Here is a 27,577-nt window from a genome sequence, read left to right as displayed (position 1 = left end):
CATTTAATTATAATTAATTAAAAACCAAAATCAAGTAGGCGTTTGTGAATCTATAAAAACGTAATTAAAAATTAGCCTTAAGTTAAACGCTTGTGTCCTATTTTTCTTATTCTAGATAAAATTGGCACAAAATATTTGAATCTAAAATTAAAGCTTCATTTTTGAATTATGAAAATAAGTCACATTATTATAAGATTAATTAGATCCCAATAAATTATAACTATGATGATTCAGGTTAATACAGATCAATTATTGTTGTTATGTTAATTTTTAGACTGATGAAAAGATTAACTTGACTCAAGAGCCAAAATTTTGAACAAAGAATACAATTTTGAAGAAAATGATTTTCTTGGAGTCAAAAGAATAAATTCTTGAGTTAAGAAATTAAGGCGTATCAAGCTAGCAGCGGCAAGACCCATCTTGGACGGATATTATTATTGATTTCTCGAAACCTAAACAAGCAACAATATTCTAAATTGAGCAATTAATTAGCAACAAATTTGGCAGCACAAATAAATTTTGTTACTTAAATAATAATTTTCTTCAAAATTATATTCTTGGTTCAAGATTTTGGCTCTTGAGTCAAGTTATTTTTTTTATCAGTGTCTTTTTTAATTCCTCGTGAAAATAAGTCACTTTAAAATTTTTCAAAATTTTTTAAAATTATTTTACACTAGCTATTACTCGCCCGCTCCGCTGGGCGCTTTATAAAATTGCATTTTTAAATCTAGACTTGAAATTTAATTAGAGTATTATTTTGACTTGCACAGATTCCCAATTCTATCGAATTGGCATGCACCTTTTATCCATGTAATTATTCTAGTTAATATTCATTGTAACTTTCAATGTGCAATCATTATAACATTCCCGTGTCTTTCTTACAAAAATTAATAATAATTGATATGAAAAAAAAATTTTTAATGAGCATTGAAAGTTCCAGTTAAAGAAATTGCAGGTCTCATAAGTGAAGAAATCTGCCTAGTATATAAACATAACCAATAGAATTAAAAAATTTATTCTAAACAAATGGCAATCGAATAGAATAAATTTAGTTACAATAAAAATTCATTATTTCTAAGTCAAAAAAATATAGGTTCCGGATAAGTAATCACCACCATATCATATACTAAAACCTACTCCGAAACACGCTGCATCTTATGGGATAAGTATTATTCCGATCGGTTCAGTAGTTTTCGCAGTATAACTGGACAAAAAAACCAGCTCTCCATTTGTTAGTATAGATTTATTTTAATTGGAAAATTTATCGAACATTTACAACCCCATCGAACATTTGCAACCACTAACAGTATCCAGTTGTACAAAGACAAGTACGTCAACGTCAATGTCATCGAATTACAATAGCTTGGGAAGTTTAACAGAATAAATTTGATATCCGATTACAGATTTGTCAGATCCTAAAATTGTGTCATAACTATTGCAGATATATATATATATATATATATATATATATATATATATATATATATATATATATATATATATATATTAACAATTAAATCATTCAAATAATTTATCTCACAAATTGAATAATTATAATAATTCATCGGGATGTATTAAATTATCCCGAAAATATTTCCCATAATAACAACAGTTTCGGGAATTGTAATTTAATGGGATTATTTAAAAATAATTTGACTATTTGATTAAATTAAATTATGCAAATATGATCAGTTTTGGTTGGTGGTGCTGCTGCTGGCATAAACTCACTGAGTGTCAGTTTGAAAATCACATTAGTTTCTAACGATATTTGCTCCGTCGCGCAATTTCAGTATCATTTTATCGGCACCGGTCCGTTCTGTACCGCTCTCTCTCTCTCTCTCTCTCTTTCTCTCTCTTTGTTTGACCCTCTCGCTCTTCGACGTATAAATATATATTTATACCTACCGACTATTGAACGTGTGCTCGCTCAGCTAATTTCGTATTTGCCCGATTAATTCCGGACGTTTAACGGAATTTGATGTTTCGCTAATTATTCTGTCGTGCGTACATACATTCAAACACGCGCGTTTTATTTTTTACATTAATCTCTAACTATAACTATAGGTATACCTATAGTTATAATATATCTTGCTCCAGATCCGCAAACAAAGCTTTGCGCCTATAATTCAGCCAACAATCCACCAAATTCGCTGTTTTTGATTATACACGTCACTGTTTCTGCAGATTAATAAGTTAATTATTTAGGCAATTTAAAAAAAAAAAAATTATTTTCATTTTTTATTTTATTGGAGGTCAGCAGATTAAATTTATTTATTTATTTATTAGATTTATATGCCAAGGCTTATAGCCGGATGGCAAATAATACAATGTCTAGTATATTTAATGCAATTATAACAAAAATGTAAATAAGTAATAAAAGAAAACAGTATAACAAGATGCGTTACAATAAATTATATGAATGACAAATGAGTTACTAAAGCAAGCCAAACTGTAAATATTAAATAGATTTACAAACTATTTGATACTTCAAGATTAAGAAAAAATTGAAATACTTTATTTTTGAAACTCTCAAGGAAATGTGAGTTGATAATATCACTCGGTAATTATTGCCATAGAAGAATGCTGGATATAATAAATGAGTGCTCAAAGGTAGCAGTGGCGAAATCAGGCATTTTGAAGAAGATGTAGTTGTTCTTAGCTGCAAGTCGATCAGATTTATGATTAGAAAAAAAAATTCAACTTGACCAACAAAAAATTATTTTGAAGATTTGAGTTGTTCTAAAGTAAGAATAAAATTTTCTAGGTTCAGAAAAACTAATAATTAAAAAAAAATGACATTTTGCTTTATTAAATAATGACTTTTGTTAAATTGCACCGTACTTCCTTAAATATTGACGTTTTTAAAGATATAAGCTCATCCCAATGTTACACTCATCAAGAGCTTTCATTTAAGTACCCACTTGCATTTTGATATATTTTTCATATATACATATATATAGTATACATAAATATATGAAAAATTGATGTGGGTAATTAAATGAAAGGTCTTGATGACTATAACACCGAGATGAGCTTATATCTTTAAAAATGTCAATAGTTCACAAGATACAAGGTAATTTCTTAATTATTGATATTTTTAAAGATATAAGCTCATTCCGATGTTACACTCATCAAGAGCTTTCATTTGAGTACCCACATGCATTTTGATATATTTTTCATATAATCATATATGTAATATATATAAATATATGAAAAATTGATGTGGGTACTCAAATGAAAGCTTTTGATGAGTGTAACATCAGGATGAGTTTATATCTTTAAAAATGTCAATAGTTCACGAGATACAAGGTCATTTCTTAATTATGTATCTAAAAATAGAGCATTTCCGAATGCAGGCTAAATACTTATCATCATAAATTGATTATTGGTAAGAATAATATAAAACCATGAAAAGACACAACTCCAGGTCAATAATTTTCCAACGATACCAAATTTAACTATAAAAACCCATTTTATCATATAAACACACTGGCCACAAAATTTTGCTAATTATTGCACGACTCATGATGCGAAGCATCAGAGAGTGCTTTACGATCGAAAAATTTTTTTCGCCTCATTTTGGCGGCTATTTTTATTATTATAGCCTTATTAGTTCACGGAATCAAGATATTTTGCATACTATTGTCGAGATAATTTAATGGAGATTATTTTCATACTTTTTAAAAATTGATTTACTGCAATAGAATTGGAAAAAAACACCAAAATAGTTCAAAAAATTTTCCTGTCCGTCATGTGTGAAACCCGGAAACACTGTAACTTGTGAAAAAATCCATTATTTGAGTTAAATTTTTCTTTAAAAAATTCTAATCGACGATTGTAGGTCACTGAATGCGAATGATTAATTAATTCAGTGTCGTTTAATTGCAATTAATAAAAAACGAAAACTACAAGACGGTATATCTATATATATCCATGTAAAATTAACATAGATGGTGATATATCTATATCTACAGATATTATGTACATTTTATTCCACCAGGGGCGCTTGTGCAGTACCTTCCTACTACAGCTGTTTTTTCGGCAATTAATTTTGAACGACTTAAGTTTCTTTTTTTTTTTTATATATTTCATAATTAAATGAGCATTATGAGTCGTGCACTTTTGGATTTTCCAAACTTTCTCAATAATATAGATTATTGCCAAAAAAATTTAAATTATAAAAATAATTTTTTATCAAATTTTCAAAAAAATTCAAATGTCGTTGTTAGTGGTGAATAAATTTGAGCGTATTCCGATGAAATTGAGGAAAAAATGCGACTAGGGAGGAATAAACCGGGAAGTACATAAAAAAGTATATCTCGATTGATCAGAGTGTCTGTATAAGATTCACCCGGTGAATAATGTGAGTGGGTTATCGTACAACCTTGAGTCTCATAATTCTACGAGGATCTTTTTCTTACGGATCTTATTCTGTCGCTTAGAATAAAGAAGTAACTTAACGAATGAACGAGGAACAAGTTTGCACGCGTCTGGCGTTCCTTCCTCTATACATATTTCTTGCTCTTATTCTTCTTTTCCTCTTGTTCCTATCCTATCCGACAAGTACTTGCCATCCTCCTTATCTAACTTTAACGGTCTTATCGTCGAAAAAGTTAAGTGGAAGAAAATGGAAGCTGGAAAGTTGAAATTGATGCAGTGGACGGCCCGGCAAAACTCAAGACTCACGCAGTTCGGGTAACTTTTTAACGTACGAGCTTGGTTACGAGCTGAATAAGAATAAGGAAATGTTGATACTGTCCTCGACTATGTGTTCTATGTTTATGATAGACATAATACTGGCAACTGGTAACTAGTATCGTCCGTAACCTAACCCAAATAGTCGCCAACAAGTTGGTAGTTGCTAGTTGGTGGTTGGTGGTTGACGGAATCGAGGAACGGGAATCCTTGGGTCCATTATACCGAGCACTAAATGGGAAGAGACGCACGTCAAAGGTGCCAGGAGATATTGTATCTCTGACTTGTCTCGGGTAACGTACTAACGTACTAACGTGCCTTGCAACTGTCTGAAGCAGATACCACGACACATTGCTCTGTGGCAACCGTCGTATCATACCTCGTGTGCTCGACATCCGTGTCATTCCCCTCTATGGTTTGCTGCTTTATCCTATTCTACCTTTGTAGTTACCAATGTATTTACATTGTTACAATTAGTATTTACAACAATAATTACAATTTTAATCATTTTTTTTTTTAATTAAAATAATTCATTTTTAATTTGACTTCTGAATTATTTTTTCATTGTTATTTCCGTGGAAAAATTTTCTATTATAACCAAATATGGCTATGTCAAAAAATTTAAGGAAGAGGGACAAAACGGTGTATTTAAGGAAATTTTAAGTTTTTGGTAAATAACAAAAATTTGCAATTGTCGCCAAAAACATTTTTTTATTTTTTGGGGACAAAATAGGTAACCCTAAATAAATTAAAAAAAAAAATTTTTTTTCAGAAAATCAAATTTTCTTATCGTCAAACGAAAGGATCAAGATAGATGAACAAATCACCTTCAAAGAAAGAAAATTTATTTTTAATAAAATAATATATAACTTAATTCATCGATGAAAAAAAAAAATTCAATAATAAATTTAAAACTATTTAGAATTAATTTTGTTAAAAGAATTATCTTGTAAAGAAAAAAAGCGGCATGATGGCTGAGTGAAATAAGTCATTATCCCGTTAGTTCGTTCGTGTATCATGTCGTGAGGCGAGGGTTCGAGCCCCGACGGTTGTTCGAATAGTTCCAACACCAACCTATAAAAATCTACAATTTCATACGTTCGTTGGATAAATCTCTACACTCAGTAGTTATTAAATTAAATTTTGTTCCAATAAAAATTGTATTTATTTATGCATTGCAATAATAATTAAACCCGAGGCCTTCTGATGTGAAGAATAAAATCTTACATGAAACCAAAAAAAAATGTCATTTAAATTTTAATTCATCCCAAGAAAATATGTTTGTTGGTTTGACAATTAAATAATATTTAGTTAAAAAGTTACACTTTATAACCAATGATAATAGTGTTTCTGATTAACATGGTTGACTTAAGAGGATCAAGGGTAGCGAATTAAGAGAGTGAAAACATTAAGAGTACACAATCTTAATATAAGTTGTTGGATGGGCAGCTAGCGAAGCTGAAGAAGCTTAAACTTGGTAATATCCTCGTTGAAACGATGCAGCTCCGGAAAGGATTAGACTGGGCTAAGCTCATTCGCCACACTCGGGATATTCAGTTATCAAGTGCGTCCGGTCAGAGGAGACAGCGCCGGAAGTCAAACAAGCTGCCTCAAAGCAGATAAGACTCGCTTATATTATATATATATATATATATATATATATATATTTGTATAATTTAACCAACCCCACTTGTTTTGTGTTAACTAGCTAACTGGCTGACAACTAACAACTCTATTAATTAAAACAAATTGTTCTTACACTTATAGGCTCTCCTCGAAAACTTGGACCTGAGCAAGAAGCTCGGAGTTTCCTGGCGGGGCTTTTTTGGCATTTATCGTGATTTCGAGTTTGCCGATATTGCTCAAGGGGTTGAATAATCTCTTTCTCGGTAATCGGGTGCGAGAAGCCGAGGAAACTTCAGGAAACCTTGACAATGCCCAACTAGAGACCGTAGACTGTAGACTATCGAGGATAAATAGTATTGGTGTATTGGTGTAAGAGCTGGAAACTTGGCCAATGTATCTCTCGGTTTGGGCGAGTATTATAAGTTTAGGGTGAGACGGGGTGCAACTCTGGACGGAACTTGTATAAGGCTATGGCTAATGATGGAAACTTGAGTACTAAGTCATACTTAATCCCCTTTTGGAAGCTACTGGAGTTGTTCCCAAGGCGATAATGTTCTGATCCGACTTGCACCTCTGTTTTAGAGAAAAATTTACTCTGGACCTTTCCTACGGTATTATTATAAAGCATAGTTCAGTTTTAATGCGAGATAATAATGAGAAGAAAAACCTGTGAATAAATTTTTTTTCTTTTAATCTGAATAAAAAAATAATTTATTGTAATTTTTCATTTTTTCTAGGATAAAATACTTCAATTAAAATTATATTAAACAAAAATTAGTCAAATAATTCATCAAATTAAAAATTAATATGATATAAGCTCCGTAAAAATGTCAAAAAAATTAAACATTTTTCATAATCTATATTTTTAAAATTAACTCTTTAGTAGCGAGAAAATTTAGCGACCATGCGCCACCTATTGGAAATTTTTGAAACTACTTTTGGTAAATAATTTATTATAATTTTTCAATTTTTCTAGAGAAAGGACTTTAATTAAAATTATATTAAACAAAATTAGCTTAATAATTCATCAAATTAAAAATTAATGTAACTTAAGCTCTGTAATAGTATAAAAAAAATTAAATTTTTTTATGTTATTTTTTAAAAATTAACTCTCTAGTATCGAAAAAATTTAGCGACCATATGCCATCTATCGGAAATTTTTAAAACCACTTTTAATAAAAAAAATTAAATTTTCTTTATAATATATATTTTTTGAATCAACTCTCTAGTAGCGAGAAAATTTAGCAACCGTGCGCCACCTATCGGAAAATTTTAAAACTATTAATAAAAAAATATTTTTTTATATATTTATTGAATATTCATAATTACATTTATATATTTATACATACTCTGTACAATTCATGAACTTTATTTATGTTCATTTATGTTTCCAGGCTATATTAGGTTTAGCTTATATTAAAGATTTTTTTTTTTTAATTTCATTTCAATGATAATAGTTACAATAATTTTTCATAATATAGTTTAGGAGCAGGATTTAGGAAAAAATCTTTTATTTAAAAACCTGATCGAAAAATAATAAAAAAATTAAATTTTCTTTATAATTAATATTTTTAAAATTAACTCTCTAGTAGTGAGAAAATTTAGCGACCATACGCCATCTATCAGGAATTTTTAAAATCACTTTTAGAAAAAGAAATTAATTTGTTTTCATAACTTATATTTTTAAAATTAAATTTCTAGAAGCGAGAAAATTTCGCGACCATGCGCCATCTATCGGAAAATTTTAAAACTACTTTTAGTAAAAAAATTATATGAGCATATTTATAATATTTGCACCCTAAAAAAATCAAAAAATAATAAAAAAGAAGCCATCAATCGAACGGGCTAATGTTTGAAGCATTTAGCGATTATTTTTTATCACGCTTATCACCCGTACCGAACACGGAGCGCGTATCGGCGAATAGAGTGGGTAATCATTACGAGCAAACATTATACATAACATGAAATCTGTATACTGGGAATGGAAACACCAGGGGTTTTTATGACGCCCGATATTTGATGCTGGCATCGATTTCGATGCCACTGAGGTACTTATCGTAGCGCGTTATGACGGCACATTGCTTTTTATGGTTACCGATCACCATGAGATATACATACTTGTTCCTCAGCTCGTTCATTAAATTATACCCTATAGAATAATCAAAGAATAGAGTCTCTATTCTAATTTAATTAAAATTTTATATTAAATAAAAAGACTAATATAATAAAAATTACAAAATTTTTAGGTATTGAATTATATAATTTAAAGATTTACCATTTTGTGGACATCTGTTTTTTATTTTATAAAATAAAATATGCCAATGCAGTCGAATAAAAAAATTTCACGTCGGCATTTACATAAGCGCGGGTATAAACCACTCGACAGGAATCCTCGATGTTAAATCTCGAGACCAGTGTACGTATCGTGAATACTGAATGATGAAAAACAAAAGTTTTATGGGTGGAAATATTTTTTTAGCTACTTACAATAAAAATAATAATAAAAAAAATAATAATAATGATAAAAATAATAATATGATAAATAAATTGCAATTAAGGAACTTGATCTTGTTTGATGGGAAATTTAAAAAAAAATTGAAGAATTTAAAGTCGAATAAATGTTATGATAAAAGATAATGACAGGAGAATATTTTAGACAGGAGACTGATGTTCCTGATACTCGACACGAATTTCAAATAATGTCAGAACGGTTTTTTAAACCCCGCATCAGTTTACTGCGGTGTATACACTGAAATCCCTCTGTATATAAGATCGGCTTTTAAAACTGGCAATAAAACGAAAACGTGGATACGCCGAGACTTTTTTTAAAGTACCACGACAGTTGGTGCTTGAGGTACTCTTTGAGTTTAGAGTGTGTATACTTTTTTTTTTAGTTTATTTCTGTAGATGATGAAATATCATAAATACTAGCAACCTGCAGTTACTATGTGACTGCCGAGAATTGTGGACTATAAATAAATAAAATTTTGCTTTATTAAATAATGATTTTTGTTAATTGCACTGTACTTTCTTAAATATTGACGTTTTTAAAGATATAAGCTCATCTCGATGTTACACTCATCAAGAGCTTTCATTTGAATACCCACTAGCATTTTTGATATATTTTTCATATATTTATATATATATAAATATATAAAATATATGAAAAATTGATGTGGGTACTCAAATGAAAGGGCTCGATGAGTGTAATGTCGAGATGAGCTTTTATCTTCAAAAATATCAATAATTGACAAAATAGCAATGTCAGTTCTTAATTATTGACATTTTTTAAGATATAAGCTCATCTTGATGTTACATTCATCAAAAGCTTTCATTTGAATACCCACATGCATTTTGATATATTTTTGATATATACATATATATATATAAATATATAAAATATATGAAAAAATGATGTGGGGACTTAAATAAAAGGTCTTGATGAGTGTAACATCGGGATGAGCTTATTTCATTAAAAATGTCAATAGTTGACAAGATAGCAGTGTCAGTTCTTAATTACTGACATTTTTAAAGATATAAGCTCATCTCGATGTTACACTCACCAAGAGCTTTCATTTGAATATCCACAAGCATTTTTGATATATTTTTCATATATTTATATATATATATATATAAATATATAAAATATATGAAAAATTGATGTGGGTACTCAAATGAAAGGTCTTGATGAGAGTAATGTCAAGATGAGCTTATATCTTTAAAAATGTCAATAGTTCACAAGTTACAAGGTCATTTCGTAATTATGTATCTAGAGATAAAACATTTTTGAATGCAGTCTCAATATTTATCATTATAAATAAACTATTTGTAAAGGTCAAGACCTTTACAATGACACTGAAAAAATTGATTTCGTATGACTATCCAGAACACAAAATTGCTCTTATTCTGTTAACAATATAGATTAAAGATTATCAATATAACTTTACATTGTTTTAAAAAAATTTGTTACAATGAAAAAAAAAAGTTTCTCTTGATTTAAAAATTTTTTTCCAAAAAACTTGATTTTTGTTTTTTTCTTTGAAATTTTGAATGAAAAAAAATTTTTTAAGACCGTAACAATTTATGTTTAATCACCAATTTTTTTTATTGTCCAATAAAAAATTGACATTTGTTAATTAAATCATTAAATAAACTCAATGTAACACAAAAAAGTGTAAATTGAGTGTTTATCGAAGGCTGAAGCGGAGATTAGTGAGCAAACAATTGGAAAACCCCAAACGACATTGCAACGGTGAAGGATAAAGGTACCTCGGGATGGGATAAGTACGCGGGGGAGAAGCAGTACGGAATAAACTTATCGTGATCGAGAATTCCCGAAGGAGTTGCTTGGAGTAGTTGGCGTCGCTCTTAGTCAATTTGCATCAACCTGGGACGAGAGACGAGCAAAGAGAAAGGAGAATGACTGAAGACAACAGAGGGGATTTCTTACTCACCCTTTACCTCCACCCTCACCCTTTGAATTATACTATCTTGCTCGTTTCCATTGAGCAGAGTCTGTGCATCTTGAATGTTGAACTGTGCAGCAGCCGAGGCTAACGCGTTTAGCCGAGACTGGCTCTAATCAGATCTACTTCAGCGGAGTCGCGAGCAACAGCCGCCCAACGCGACGTTAAGTGTGAAGTTAATGGAGTCAAGGAACCGTAGACACCCCCAGAGACTCTTCAGTATAGACACTTTGGTTATTAATGTACTCGAGCGAGTTTCCCGTCGAATAACGAATGAGGAAATGGTTTGTCCAAAATTCAGTTACTTATCATTATCATTTTTATTTATTACACGGAAAAAAAATTTCTTTCATTAATTTTATAATTTTTGATCAAAATATTTGAATTAAAAATTAATTCTCTAATTTATACTTTCAATATTTAAATACAAGCTTAAATTTTCTAATTTTTAATCCCAACAATTTAATCCAAAATTAATTACCTGATTTTTTATCCCAATAATTGAATCCAAAATTAATTATCTGATTTTTTATCCCAACACTTGAATTTAGACTAAATTTTATAATTTTTGATCTCTCTATTTAAATTCAAAATTAATTTCCTATTTTTTGATCCAAATATTTGTTTTAAAAATTAATTCTCTAATTTATGATTTCAATATTAAAATTCGAATTAAAATTTTCTAATTTTTAATCCCAACAATTGAATCCAAAATAAATTATCTGAGTTTTTATCCCAACACTTAAATTTAGACCAAATTTTCTAATTCCTGATCTCTGTATTTAAATTCAAAATTAATTTCCTATTTTTTAATCCCAATATTTGAATATGAAATTAATTCACTAATTTATATTTCCACTATTTAAATACAAACTTAAATTTTCTATTTTTTAATCCCAAAAATTAATTCCAAAATTAAATATCTAATTGTTTATCCCATGAATTTAATTCAGACCTAATTTTCTCATTTTTGATCTCTTTATTTAAATTCAAAATTAATTTCCTATTTTTTAATCCCAATATTTGAATTTAAATTTAATTCGCTAATTTATACTTCCAATATTTAAATACAAACGTAAATTTTCTAATTTTTAATCCCAAAAATTAATTCCAAAATTAAGTATCTAATTTTTTATTCCATGAATTTAATTTAGACCCAATTTTCTAATTTCTGATCTTCCTATTATAATTCAAAATTAATTTCCTATTTTTTTATCACAATATTTGAATTAAAAATTAATTCTCTAATTTATTATTTCAATATTTGAATACAAGCTTGAATTTTCTAATTATTAATCCCAAAACTTAAATCCAAAATTAATTATCTAATTTTTTATCCCATGAATTTAATTTAGACCCAATTTTTTAATTTCTGATCTCTTTATTTAAATTCAAAATTAATTTCCTATTTTTTAATCCCAATATTTGGAGTAAAAATTAATCCACTAATTTATACTTTCAATATTTAAATACAAGCTTAAATTTTCTAATTTTTAATCCCACAAATTAATTCTAAAATTAATTATCTGATTTTTTATCCCAACACTTGAATTTAGACCAAATTTTTTTTATTTCTGATCTCTCTATTTAAATTTAAAATTAATTCTCTAATTTATGATTTCAAAATTAAAATTCAAACTAAAATTTTCTAATTTTTTTATCCCACCATTAAAGATTAAAATTAATTCAAACTAAAATTTTCTAATTTTTCATCCCAATATTTAAAATTAAAATTAATTCCTTAATTTTGAATCCAAATAAAATATTTAATATTCAATAAATTCATTTTCATCTATTGAAAAAAATTATTTTCTATGCATCAATTAACAATAGTTGAATGATAACATTTATCAGTAATTAATTTAAAAAAAATGACGTTAAATTCTTATCATTCATCCGCCTGATTGAATTTCCACAACAGTATTTGACAGCGATGCTCATTAACATTAAAGCAACCGCGCTTTTATTTAACTGATTGCTGAGAAGGCAAAATGTCAATAATAATGCCAGCTGCCTGTTAACTAATTCAAGCTGTCAGGGTATCGAGGAAGCGCCCTGCCGAGTTAATTCGATCAAAAGTCAACTCGCGGGAGCGGATTCTCAGATAGTTGGGGACTAAATGACAGTCTCTGCTCTCTATAAGCATGGAACACACTCAGTGCGTCATAAGACTCATGAGATTCGTACCAAGGACAGGCTTGGATCAAGACTCTTCGGAAGATTGATACAATCTAACTGGCTTTGTCTTGTTATGAATATGCATTACCCAACATTTAAATATCTTAATGGTAATAATTCATAGCCCATCAATTATTGTCTGGAGTCTAAATAACCTCCATAAGCAATATTAATGACCGAGATCTGAGGAGAATTAAATGACGACCCACGCTTGGAAGAAGTAGCTTTTCTGAAGGGGTTCACCGGGAACTCCCTCGGGGATCAAACCACGATATTTCTGTGTCCGTGGTTATGTATTTCTGCATAATTGATGTTAAATAATCAACAACTCTTTTCCAGTTGATAGTACTTCTCTTTTTTATGCATTTATTTTTTTTCAATTGAAATTTTAATAAATTAATCAGACATTATTCAAAATGTTTTCTGAAATTTTTAATTATTAATCATGAAAAAATATTTTTAATAATGGTTTTAATTACTAAATATCTATAAGTTTTTTAATTAATACTAGCAACCTTGAAGTCACTATATGACTGTGAATTATAAATAAATAAAATTTTGCTTTATTAAATAATGAGTTTTGTTAAATTGCACTGTACTTTCTTAACTATTGACGTTATTAAAGATATAAGCTAATTCCGATGTTGCACTCATCAAGAGCTTTCATTTGAGTACCCACATGCATTTTTATATATTTTTCATATATACATATATATAATATATATAAATATATGAAAAATTGATGTGGGTACTCAAATAAAAGGTCTTGATGAGTGTACAATCAGGATGAGCTTATATCTTTAATAATGTTAATAGTTGACAAAATACAAGATAATTTCTTAGTTATTGACATTTTTAAAGATATAAGCTCATCCTGATGTTATACTCAACAAGAGCTTTCATTTGAGTACCCACATGCATTTTTATATATTTTTCATATATACATATATATAATATATATAAATATATGAAAAATTGATGTGGGTACTCAAATGAAAGGTCTTGATGAGTGTACAATCAGGATGAGCTTATATCTTTAATGTCAATAGTTGACAAGATACAAGGTCATTTCTTAATTATTGATATTTTTAAAGATATAAGCTCATCTCGATGTTACACTCATCAAGAGCTTTCATTTGAGTACCCACATGCATTTTTATATATTTTTCATATATACATATATATATAATATATATAAATATATGAAAAATTGATGTGGGTATTCAAATGAAAGGTCTCGATGAGTGTAACATCGGGGTGAGCTTATATCTTTAAAAATGTCAATAATTCACAAGATACAAGGCCGTTTCTTAATTATCTATCTAGAGATAGAGCATTTTTGAATGCCGGCTAAATACTTATCAATAATAAATTGAATAGTTTAATAAATTGACTAATTTATTAAATTTTCCAAAACTTTTTCCATTTTGGTCTTATCATAAATAAGCATTCTAAATCGAGATACCAAAACCCAGCCACGTTTTCTGATGAATTCTGACTTGATCACAGCATTTGATCCCAAGTATGAGATTGGAAAAAAGAGAGAAAATAAAAATAATGAAAGGCTCAGAAAAAATGAAATAAGAAAGAGGAGAAAAGTTGACGATTGGAGAAATCGAGGAAATGGTGAAACAAGATGCGAATCGAGTGGAAATTTGCATTTAAAACGCTCGAGTTCTCTTGGAATAGAGTGGAAGAGATTCTCAGACTCAGCCCCTACACCAGTTGTTGTTTTATATACATATAAGACAGTACATAGTACAAGTACATTTGTATATATGTGTATTCAACTTTTTATTCTTATTTTCTCTTGGGTTTATTTTCCCGCAATTTCCTTGACAGAGCGGAACGGAAAGCGGTCTTAAACGGAATTAGCACGGTTTGCTGCTCCGCCCATCTTCAGGTTAGCCTCCGACAAATATAGGGAGAGAATTGCTCCAAAAACGATCAACACTCAACCCACTAAATACAACTGCTACTTTCAGTAGTAGATTATACAGCCTAACAATCCCGACAAAATATATTACAGCTATTAACTCCCAATCCTCATATTTTTTTCCGTGTTTCCAAAAAAAGATAAATACAATGCTCGAAAGTATACAAGTGTGCTCAATCATTCGTACCAAGTGGTAATGAAAAATTAAACACATTAATTAAGGGGTACTCTCCTTTAAAAATAAAAAAAAAAAACGACGTCTTTTTTCAAATATTCTCTAGTTTGTGAAAAAAATTTTTTTTTTTTTTTATATCTGAAGTAGGGGCTGTAACGACATCCTTACAGATTAAAATTTTTTTTTTCAACCCCCCACTTTAATTGTCTGTAACTTTTTTAATTTTATTATTTGACAATTTTTTCAATATATTTTCAAAAATCTATATTAATAAGAGAATAATCAAAATTTTGTAGCCAGTGTATTTATACGATAAAATGGTGTTTTATAGTTAAACTCACCGATAGTCAATTTATGATGATAAGTATTTAGGCTGCATTCGAAAATGCTCTATTTCTAGATACATAATTAAGAAATGACCTTGTATCTCGTAAACTATTGACATTTTCAAAGATATAAACTCATCCTGATGTTACACGCATCAAAAGCGTTCATTTGAGTACCCACATCAATTTTTCATATATTTATATATATTACATATATGATTATATGAAAAATATATCAAAATGCATGTGGGTACTCAAATGAAAGCTCTTGATGAGTGTAACATCGAAATGAGCTTATATCTTTAAAAATATCAATAACTAAGAAATGACCTTGTATCTTGTGAACTAATGACATTTTTAAAGATATAAGCTCATCTCGGTGTTATAGTCATCAAGACCTTTCATTTAAGTACCCACATCAATTTTTCATATATTTATGTATATTATATATATATATGTATATATGAAAAATATATCAAAAATGCATGTGGGTACTCAAATGAAAGCTTTAGATGAGTGTAACATCGGGATGAGCTTATATCTTTAAAAATATCAATAATTAAGAACTGATATTGCTATATTGTCAACTAATGACATTTTCAAAGATATAAGCTCATTCCGATGTTGCACTTATCAAGAGCTTTCATTTGAGTACCCACATCAATTTTTCATATATTTGTATATATTATATATATGTATATATGAAAAATATATCAAAAATACATGTGAGTACTCAAATAAAAGCTATTGATGAGTGTAACATCGGGATGAGCTTATATCTTTAAAAATGTCAATAGTTAAGAAAGTACAGCGGAATTTAACAAAAGTCATTATTATAATAAAGCAAAATTTTATTTATTTATAGTTCACAAGTCATTGCAGTCACATAGTGACTGCAAAGTTACTGGTATTTATTTTCTTCTAAAAATGCAGTTAATAAATTATATAGGTTGCTAATATTATTTTATTTATAAAATATCTAATATATAAAATTTGATAATAAATTTTCAGATTCTGCGTGGGTGACCGTTTCTACCTATGCGAGAATAAAATCCTATGTGAGTACGACTACGAGGAGCGACTAGTCTTCGCGAACATGGCCTTACACCCACCGCCAACGGCGACATTGGCGCACATCAAGCGCCAGGTAACGCATCTCCAGCCACAGGTGAGCTAGCCCCCAGCTCACAGGCAGATTCCCTTACAAAAACAAACTAAACACCCAACCGGAGAATTTCGCCATAAGATGATGAGATGAGTGAGCAGAATGTGACGAAAGCTTGAGGGTGAGCCGTCTCGAGGAAGCCCCGGGGCTAGAGCCTGACCCTCTTGACAACAAAGGACTAGTTTGTTGTGTGCCTTCGCCAGAGATCCAGTCTCTTAAATCTTAAATCCTCAAAGTTCTATCTTATCCTATCCTTACCTACGATATCGCGTGTCCTTATTAATTTAAGACGAACCTCGCATGCCTCAGCGTCATCTTCCCAAAGTTGCTTCTCAGGTCCTATCCCTCGTCTGTTCTCTTCCTCTTGCCCGAAAAATCCAACGATGACGATGGATAGAGGGTTAGGTGTCTATTGGACAAACAAGGCTGTCTTGTTAAGCTAAATTAATCTATTCTTGATTGTGTCTGATCAAACTTGATCTTTTTCACTGAAAATTTGTAATTAGTTGCACTGATTAAAAATTAACTTGATTTAAGTACTCAGAAAGAAAAATTTTTTGACTGGAGTACGGAATTCTTGGCTCAAGAAAATTTTCGGTCGCCTGAAGGAAGACCGAAGTTGTGTTGGCCGAAGGAAAAATTTTTCTTGAAATTCTATTCTTGGTGGAAGTCATTTTTTCTTAATTCAAATTATCATAAATACTTGATACAATAAATTTTTATATTTGATCAAGATTTTTAGATACTCTAGGGAAGCAGCGCCACCTACTTCAGCTGAGAAAAAAATTTTCTCACCTTGAGAAAATTTTTCTCGAGAATATTTGATACCTATTTCATATTATTTTAGCGTGCAATTATACATATTAAATGAAAAAAATGATGAAACATTATTTGATCTTCCCAATTGACATGTTAATCAATAAAAATATTAATGAAAATTTACTTCTATCTTTACATTTAATTTTTTGGAGCAAGAGAGAAATTTTCTCTAGACAAGAAAATTTATTTCTATCAAGAACTAAATTTTTTGGAGCAAGAGGCTGAATTTTCTCAAAGCAACAAGATTTTTCTGACTGAAATAAATTTTCTTGGATCAAGATACGTATTTCTTAAAGCAAGAGAATTAATTTTGTTGGAATAAGTGAAATTTCTTGTGTCAAAAAAAATTGTTTTTCTCGCTCAAGAAAATAATTAGGAAGAAAAATATTTTCTTGGCTCAAGTGAACCTTTTTTTCTGTGTGGAACAAAAATTAAGGGAACTAAAAAATAAATTTTTCTCTTACTAGAATACAAAGTATTATTGAGTGAGTATTTTTATCGTAAAAATAAGTCTTTTTCTATTAAGAAACTGATAAAATTTTCCACAAAATCCACAAGTTTAATCCTAGGACTGATACTAATTAATTGTTATGTAAAGAACAGATGTTTGTTTACAAATTGTTGAACGCAATTTTTGATTGTTCGTAAATGAAAAAAAAAAAAAGAAAATTGACAATTAAAAATTAACGAATAATAAATAAACGATGATGAAATAGCTGGAATTGGTGCGTGATATAGAAACATATACGAGGGCAATCGCCTGTGGATTTACTCGAGGGAGTTGGTGACTGTACTGGTGGGTAAAGGCACTTTCATCACGAATCGTATTATATGCACAGAATAACGAGGTGATGATATCTAAACTCGGTAACGTGTACTTATAATATGCAAATCCCGGTTTCTCACTGTAGTAATTTTTTCAGTTAAATTATTATTCGCTATAAATTTATTTTAATTGGAGGTTGTTTGAGAAAAAATTGCGGTACTTACTTTTAAAATTATTTAATTAATTGAGAAAACATTCAACGTAATAATGTTTCTCGTTTTTTTTTTTTCTAATTTTTATACTTCTTTATTGACTTAAAATGTATATTTTAAATAAATATTTGTTAACAGTTAACAAATATTCATTAACCATTAATAAACATTTATTAATAATTAATAAATTTTACTTAATAAATTACTTATTAACTGTTAATAAATCATATTTAATAAATAATTTATTAACTGTTAATAAATATTTATTGAATCCTATAATGTTAAAAAATCATTTATTAACAGTTAATAAAATTTATTAAATATAAACAAATTCTTCTATCAGCGCGTAAAATAAATATTTCTTCTAGTCTTTTTTATCCGTGGTGAATAAATTTGTCTGAGTGCAGTTACAGTAACAGTTATCTTGGTAAAAGATTGGGACAGCTGCCTGTTCACAGGCAATCAGAAAAACTACCCTCTTTTAAGGATCTCTATCCTCAAGTATTTCTCGCTTTCTTTTTATTTTATTTCTCCTCGGTCCGGCTTAGCTCCTCGTTCTCGTCTACGGAGATGGGGGTCCCGAATGAGAAACTAAAACCGAACATCTTAGTCTTAGTCTGGTGCTTGGCGGCTTTAAAGAACTTTAACGCCTTTGATTCCAGTCCCGATTTCTCGCGATTTATAATAAAAAAAAATATAATAATAATAATGTAACTTATTATCTATATTATTAAGAGAATAAGAAAAATTTTTTGTCCAGGATAGTCATCAAGTTTACCCCGTTTTGTAATTTTGGGATAAAAATATTAATAATGAGCAACCTTGCAGTCACTCTGTGACTGCCGTGAGATGTGAACTATAAATAAATAAAACAATGAATTTTGTTAAATTGCACTGTATTTTTTTAACTATTGACGTTTTTAAAGTTATAAGCTCATCCCGGTGTTACACTCATCAAGAGCTTTCATTTGAGTACCCACATCAATTTTTCATATATTTTGTCTATTTATATATATATATATATATATATATATATGAAAATATATATAAAAATGCATGTGGGTATTCAAATGAAAGGTCTTGATGAGTATAACATCGGGATGAGCTTATATCTTCAAAAATGTCAATAGTTCACAAAAAACAAGGTAATTTCTTAATTATTGACATTTTTAAAGATATAAGCTCATCCCGATGTTACACTCATCAAGACCTTTCACTTGAGTACTCACATGCATTTTTATATATTTTTCATATATACATATATATATATATATATATATATATATATATATATATATATATATATATATATATATATATATATATAAATATATGAATATATGAAAAATTGATGTGGGTACTCTAATGAAAGGTCTTGATGAGTGTAACATCGGGATGAGCTTATATCTTAAAAAATGTCAATATTTCACAAGATACAAGATCATTTCTCAATTATGTATCTAGAGATAGAGCATTTTCGAATGCGGCCTAAATACTTATCATCATAAATTGACTATTGGTGAGAATGATATGAAACCTTGAAAAGGTACAACTCTAGGTCAAGACCTATCTAATGGTACCAAATTTAACCATAAAAACCCATTTTATCATATAAATACACTGCCCACAAAATTTTGCTTATTCTCTTAATAATATAGATAATAAAAATAATAAATTTTTTGGAGATTTAAGTTTAGCATATAATTAAGTAAAAGAAGAGAAATAAAACCCTTTATTTAAATCTTTTTAAGCATAAGCTATGATTATTCAAATCCCGTCAATATAAACGTCTTAACGTCTGAATTAGTGAATCACTTATATGAGGATAATTGATCGAGGGGTTTGAATAAAATAGGATACTCGAGAGGAAGACTCGTGAAGGAACTCTATGGAACATGGAATATAGAATAGAGCTGGCTGGACACCTTGAATGGCCTTGACAATCGCATTCAAATGCTCCGACTGCCTGCTTACTCGGCTTCTCCCTCTGGCCCCCCTTCCCACGGGGAGAACTGCCGCGTATCGCGAGAACGAGACAAGAGACGTCAAGTGGGATCCATCAGAGCTTAAGGGTAATAGATGCTCCGACATTAGCATCCCATCCCCCGATTATATCGGTATTAACCGTTGACACGTCGTCGTAGTCGTAGTCGGTTCTACACTCACTTCCTCCCCCTCCCCATCCCCCTTGTCTACTATTGACGACACGTGTTGTTTGAAACAAAAAATTATCTAATACATAAAACATAAAATAATAACAATAATAATGACTAGCAACCTTGCAGTCACTATGTGACTGCAGTAAATTGTGAACTATAAATAAATAAAATTTTGCTTTATTAAATAATGACTTTTGTTTAATTGCACTGTACTTTCTTAACTATTGAATTTTTAAAGATATAAGCTCATCTCGATGTTACACTCATCAAGAGCTTTCATTTGAGTACCCACATGCATTTTCATATATTTTTCATATATTTATATATATAATATATATATAAATATATCAAAAATTGATGTGGGTATTCAAATGAAAGGTCTCGATGAGTATAATGTCGGGGTGAGCTTATATCTTTAAAAATGTCATTAGTTTACAAGATACAAAGTCATTTCTTAATTAGTGACGTTTTTAAAGATATAAGCTCATCTCGATGTTATATTCATCAAGAGCTTTCATTTGAGTACCTTCATGAATTTTTATATATTTTTCATACATACATATATATATAATATATATAAATATATGAAAAATTGATGTGGGTATTCAAATGAAAGGTCTCGATGAGTGTAACATCAAGATGAGCTTATATCTTTAAAAATGTCAATAGTTTACAAGATACAAGGTCATTTCTTAATTATTGATATTTTTAAAGATATAAGCTCATCCCGATGTTACACTCATCAAGAGCTTTCATTTGAGTACCCACATGCATTTTCATATATTTTTCATATATTTATATATATAATATATATAAATATATGAAAAATTGATGTGGGTATTTAAATGAAAGGTCTCGATGAGTATAATGTCGGGTTGAGCTTATATCTTTAAAAATGTTAATAGTTCACAAGATACAAGGTCATTTCTTAATTATGTATCTAGAGATACATAAATTTCACTAAAAAAACCGATTTTATCATATGATTATTCTGGAGACAAAATTTTTCTTATTCTCTTAATAATATAAATGCAATATTTTAAAAAATTTTATTATTATTATTATTATTATTAAATTCTGAAGAAATGATAATAATAATAATTTCTAAATATTTAAATAAATTTCAGTAGAAAATTTAGCCGAGTAGTTTTGTTAAATAATTGGACAAGACTTTTATTTGGATCTAATGTCACCCCTGGGAAAGGGAGTAGCAAGAAGTAAGAGAGCGGCAAGGGGAGAGAGGGATAAGGCTCGAAACGATTATCTGAGTTTTAAAACAAACTCTCAAGTGTCTGCAAAGTCCTCTTACTCGAAAGCTCTGTCGGGGGAAGAAAAGAGAGGAACAGGACGGGCCGTGGGCTGGCTGGAAAACGTTAAGGGTTGGTGACGGGAACGAGATAATATGCTAATGCTAAGGAAGGAGCTACATGGGAATTTAAGAGGATCAATGCTCGTGAGTCGAGTTACCCTTGAATGAACACTGCTACACAATTACTATGAGGGTAGTTTTGCCGAGTATTTTGCGATACTGTCTTCATCATAAAATACAAATTGAAAAGTTTAAAATAACTTTACCTACATCTACATCTTTATTAACTTTATTAATATTATTAGTTTTATATTTTTAAGCTTACTTATCAACTTCTCAGCTATTACTTCATCTTCATCATTTTAAAATTACCCAAAGGCGCACAGTAACCCTATCGGATCCGGCCCTTTCTTACCAAACCATTGGACCGGGTTCGAGTCCGGCGTACACCAATGAATATTTTAAATATTTAAGTGTATTATTCTGCTCAGCCCAAAAATTCAAAACGAGTTCCAATCTCAAAAGTTTACCCCCTACCGTAGTCGCTCATGACTTTAGTAGTTTATGCGACTTTAAACAAATTAAAAAAAAAAAAAAAAAAAAAAAATTACCTAAAATCATTCAAATAACTTCACTTTTTTTAATTTGAATGTCATTTGTCATGGATCAAATGTTGGTCAAAGCACTCAAGGCAAAATATTTTACTGCTGTACATACGAACGCTCTTTTAAGTAATTATATTCACTAAAGTAAATAACTAGATTGTAAAAAATTATTAAATTAATATTAAACAAATTTAAATTAATGAGTTAAACTAATATTAAATTATTATTAAACAAAAAAATACACAGAAAAATAGAGATATCATGCAGTATAATCTGAATTTTTTACACAGAAAGAAAAATTTCTTGACTGCGCGGAGAACAAAATTCTTGGCTCAAGAAAATTTTCGGCTGCCTGAAGGAAGACCGAAGTTGTGTCGGCCGAAATAAAAATTTTTCGCGGAATTCTATTCTTGGTGGAAGTCATTTTTTCTTAATTCAAATTATCATAAATACTTGATACAATAAATTTTTATATTTGATCAAGATTTTTAGATACTTTAGGGAAGCAGTGCCACCTACTTCAGCTGAGAAAAAAATTTTCTCACCTTGAGAAAATTTTTCTCTTGAATATTTGATACCCATTTTATATTATTTTAGCGTGCAATTATACATATTGAATGAAAAAAAATGATGAAATATTATTTGATCTTGCCATTTGACATGTTAATCAATAAAAATATTAATGAAAATTTACTTCTATCTTTATATTTAATTTTTTGGAGCAAGAGAGAAATTTTCTCAAGACAAGAAAATTTACTTCTATCAAGAACTAAATTTTTTGGAGCTTCGAGGCTGAATTTTCTCAAAACAACAAGATTTTCTTGACTTAAATAAATTTTCTTGGATCAAGATATGTATTTCTTAAAGCAAGAAAATTAATTTTATTGGAATAAGTAAAATTTCTTGTGTCAATAAAAAAATTTTTTTTGGCTCAAGAAAATAATTAGGAAGAAAAATTTGCACTTATAACTATTTTTTCTTTTTAATTTTTATGAGGAATTTTTTTTCTAAATATTTTTCATGATAATTTACTTTGCTTTACAAATAAAATAAAAATAAGTCGTGGTCATTTATTAACTTTATGTTAAATGTGAAATCATAGAATATCATCCATCACGATTCAAACGTTAAAAAAAGCACTTAATGCTAGATGTTTTACTGCTTTAAAACTTACAAAGTCGGTGACTAAGACTTCGATAAAAATTTCCACGTATGCAACGTATATTGATGCGTATATAATCCATTCAGTGGCTCGAATCATTCAGTGTTTTTTAAGTTTTCAAAGCGATACTTTGTAGTTCTTTAAAACTTACAACAAAATGCATTTATTGTATTCGTCAGCTATCGTGATATGGACGCTATTTACACTCCAATCTATAGTAATATTACGTTCCTAAGCAAGTAAAGTAAGAAATGTCTCAGATGACATGTAATTGTCGTCCGAAGCGAAGCTGAGGTCGACAAACATGTGATCTGAGGCTTTCTTATTTACTGACCAAGGTCAGTATACTAATTTTCTGTTCGACAGAGCCAGATAGCGGTAACTTCGTGTGGCCCATCACCGGTCATAAAGATTGATAAGATTGATGATGACCCTTCGACAGAAAATATAATATTAACCCAATTAAAATTAAAAATGATTGAAATTAAAGAGCCTGTGGCAAAACAGGATAATTACGATTGGCGTGAAAGTGGAAATGACCGTAAGCTCTACGAAATAAATTTTTAAGCATTAAAATAATCGATTGTTGAAATATTTATTGAAAATAAATTTCAGCGAATCTTGCTAAGTTCAACAGTATGTTCTTAATAACCATCAATGAAGAAAATTTGAACAGAGACAAGAATTGTACCGGCAATTGCGATTCACTCGATGATAGTGGAAAAGCAAGTGCTCGTTCTTTAAACGACTCGAACCAATGTGCTGGTGATCTTGTAGAATGCTGGTTACATAGTGTAAGTTAAAATTAATCAGAATTAAGTATTTTTAACAATCGCTGTAAATTACAAATCAGAAATGTGTTAATTTACACAATACAACCACTTAGGAAACGGAAAAACGAAAAGAAGCTCAGTACAACTATGATCATAAAGTAGCGTGTGTGAAAATGGGCGTAACTGGTTATTGTGCACACATATTGAGCGTGGTCAATTTAGCAAAACAGAGGCACTACAATATACTCACACACACTGGTAACATGTGCAAGTGCAGATGCCATCGTACTTATAATCCAGACTCGATTGATGAAAGCGATAAATTACTTGACTCTATATGTTTTGATCCTGTTTCTGTTGACGAGGGATTGTAAGTCTTTTTATTTGCTAAATTGACCAGAATTTTGAGTATTCTATCAGATAATTCGACGTTAATTTATATTAGTGTCGCCACTGGCGCTAAATTTACGAGACATGATAACGTCATATACCTCCAACTTAGGCAAGCGCGATTATCAAATGGTCGGTTAACTGAAACTACTAAAAAGTGGACAGATTTGAAACGCTGCAGTTCTGCCAACACAAAGCCAGTTTTCAATTCCAAACGAAACGATTATTTAAAAATCAAATTGGAAGATATAATATTGCCAGAAAATACTGTTGTTACAGGTAATTATGACTTAGAACATCGTTGATTATAAATTAATTATTTTCTTTATGAATCAGGTGTGACATTGGGAGACTCGGTGCAAGGACGATATCTAAATGATAATTTAAATTTCGATAAAAAACGCGGGGAGATTATTCAACGGAGTCAATGTAGTGGAAGGTGATCTCGTTAACTCAAATTTCAGGTTCAAAATTCAAAAGTTTACTGATTTATTGTTTTATTTCAGTACCACATATTCAGTGTTTGGTAACGACCAAGTAAAACCATCCACTGGTGTTTCTATTCAAGATAATAACATATTTAGTGAACCATGTAAAAGTCACATATTATTCCAAGGATCTACTCAGCATTACGACAAGCTGCCATCTATCGTTCCATACGTTGATTTGCGAGAAATTGTCACTAAATCGCTTGAAACTATTCGCGGAATCGGTTGGTATCATCGCGGTTTCCCCGGATATGGAGGATTTCTCGCTCTCAAAATTTTCAAAAAAATGTAAAAACTTATTGTACCATTTTCTCAATGATCGATGAAAATATCTTGTTTTTCCAAACAAAGTTTAATAAATGAATTTCATCAACTAAAAATAATCATCCGCTGCATTATTGTTACAACTGTTTTGCAATAAATTTTTAAGCTTATTAAAAATTTTCATAGGAATGCAATAATGGATAATTAACATTTTAAAGATTTATAATTTTACTTTGAAAAGTTTTATTGAATAATAATGAATAAACAAAGTTGTTAATTAAATTCTGCTATTTTCTTCAAAAGAAAAAAACCTTAAATAATCCTCAATTATCGTTAACACTATGAATAAAAAAAAAAAAAAAAAAAAATTGTTTGTTAAAAAACAAACTTATTAAACTCATAAGCCGAATAATCCCGATAATAACAATATGGCTCGTCACCCCGAAAAGTGCATCATGAGTTTGCGTGGCTCTTCCGCGTAACAAGCTTTATTATTAGTCTAGATGCATGGCTAAATTTCACATAAGCCTCGGGCTAAGCCACCGAGTGTATGAACTTAATATACTAGGTAGCACTATATACTATATACTATACAGCGCACATTTAGCGGAGAGAATGTACTAACTGAGGGTAAGTAATCGGGGGTGTGAAGGGTGTGAGGGGTCCCAAGTATAAGGCCGTGTTAGGAAGTGAACCTCGCATGGGAAAGTCCAGCTTGCGAGCTTACGTGAGATTATGAGTTTTGTTTTCAAACTCAAAGTTTCAGTCTCCGTTTCCACTTTTATACCGATTATTACCGTCTATACCTCTACACCCCACCCACTTATATGTATAGTCTACACACGTCACTTGAATACTATAATACCTGCAGGGAGAGAATTAAATAGTAATAATAATTGTCATCTAGTTACAGCTACCATCACAAACGATAATAGTTAACAATGATAATTATCATCTAAACTAATCTAAATTTTATATAAAAAATCATTATCCTTGATAGTAATTGTTACCATCCTCAATACTAACTACTATAATTAGAATAAAAAATATTATTATGATACTTTATTGCAGAAAGTTTTATTAAGGGGTTACATGTGTTTCACAGTTTCAAAAAATCGATTTTTTAACTTCCCGCTACGAAAATCGAAGATTTTCAAAAATCGAGAAGTTATTGTTTTCACCCCGTTTTACAAAAACCGAGTTTTCATCAGATCTTGACGTTTGAAGGTCACAGGAAGCTTCCCTGACTATCCCCGCGAGGTTGTCACGGCATCTGTATGTGTGTGTGTGTGTGTGTGTGTGTGTGTGTGTGTGTGTGTGTGTGTGAAAGTATGTGAACCGCTTATAACTTTTGAACGGCTTGACCGATTTCATCGTGGTTGGTGCCATTCAAAAGGGCTTGACCAAACTTAGATTTTGAAAACTATTTGGACCGATTCAAATCAATAGATTTTGAGAAATCTTCAAAAAACTGAAAAAAAAATTTCTTTCAAATGTGGTTTTTTTGGAATAACTTTTAAACGGCTTGATGGTTCAATTCCAAAAACTAATCAGCTCTTAACCTCAAAAAACCACGTCGATCGCCACCAGTCCGGTCAAAATCGGTTGATTCGTTCGAGAGATATCGTGAACGAAAGAAAACCGAAAAAAGTGTTTTTTCGGAATAACTCCGAAATTTCTAACGCAATCAATTCAAAATTTAAAATTCTTTGTGAGGTTTAAAAAACTGCGTCGAATGCTGCCAACCGCGTGAAAATCGGTTTATTCATTCAAAAGTTATTGCGGTTTAAAAATTCAAAAAATAGTGTCATCAAATCCCTATCAGACTTTTGAGCTAGAAGAGCTCAAAAGCATAGGAAAACAATCTCTTTGAGCTTGGAGAGCTCAAAATAACCCATAAATTGTATTTTTGAGCTCGAAGAGCTCAAAAACGTCATTGGTGCAATTTTAAGCGCCTAAGTATGGAATTAGCGGGAAGTTGCAGGGATGGCCTTCAGGGTCAACCGTTTTCCTAATTTTTTTTTAATGTTTTACTAAATTTGGTGGTACTAAAGATGGTGGTC

General features: G+C 30.0%; 2 protein-coding genes and 1 long non-coding RNA gene across 6 annotated transcripts in view; all 3 read left to right on the top strand.

The window, feature by feature from the left end:
• Window positions 1–27,577, top strand: part of LOC123266460 (LIM domain only protein 3-like) — a 161,217-nt gene that overhangs the window by 104,426 nt on the left and 29,214 nt on the right. For 2 of the 4 annotated variants that reach the window (XM_044730701.1, XM_044730697.1), the window contains exon 5: window positions 16,414–16,570. In XM_044730701.1, coding sequence (XP_044586636.1) covers window positions 16,414–16,570 — 157 coding nt within the window. Of the gene's footprint in view, window positions 1–16,413; window positions 16,571–21,650; window positions 22,056–27,577 lie in introns of those variants that run through there. The other 2 variants (XM_044730700.1, XM_044730698.1) reach the window with 2 other exon arrangements.
• LOC123266469 lies at window positions 23,472–24,002 on the top strand. The gene is made up of 2 exons (XR_006509780.1): window positions 23,472–23,816; window positions 23,966–24,002. It is a non-coding gene; the product is annotated as an uncharacterized LOC123266469 (long non-coding RNA).
• LOC123266461 lies at window positions 24,611–25,624 on the top strand. The gene is made up of 4 exons (XM_044730702.1): window positions 24,611–24,742; window positions 24,818–25,041; window positions 25,099–25,201; window positions 25,269–25,624. Exons 1-4 carry the CDS (start codon window positions 24,636–24,638, stop codon window positions 25,540–25,542), a joined length of 708 nt encoding a protein of 235 aa, XP_044586637.1. The 5' UTR covers window positions 24,611–24,635; the 3' UTR covers window positions 25,543–25,624.

The sequence above is a fragment of the Cotesia glomerata genome, linkage group LG6 (assembly GCF_020080835.1).
Source record: "Cotesia glomerata isolate CgM1 linkage group LG6, MPM_Cglom_v2.3, whole genome shotgun sequence".
NCBI lineage: Eukaryota > Metazoa > Arthropoda > Insecta > Hymenoptera > Braconidae > Cotesia > Cotesia glomerata.
Note: the sequence above shows the minus strand (reverse complement) of the source record. Positions and strands in the feature narration are given on the sequence as shown.

Excerpts from the sequence above, each read along its gene's own strand:
- LOC123266461 (XM_044730702.1), top strand. The coding sequence starts at position 24,636 with ATGTGCAAGTGCAGATGCCATCGTACTTATAATCCAGACTCGATTGAT. Across the intron at positions 25,042-25,098 it reads AGAAAATACTGTTGTTACAG|GTGTGACATTGGGAGACTCG; the intron begins GTAATTATGACT and ends TTTATGAATCAG. Across the intron at positions 25,202-25,268 it reads CGGAGTCAATGTAGTGGAAG|TACCACATATTCAGTGTTTG; the intron begins GTGATCTCGTTA and ends GTTTTATTTCAG.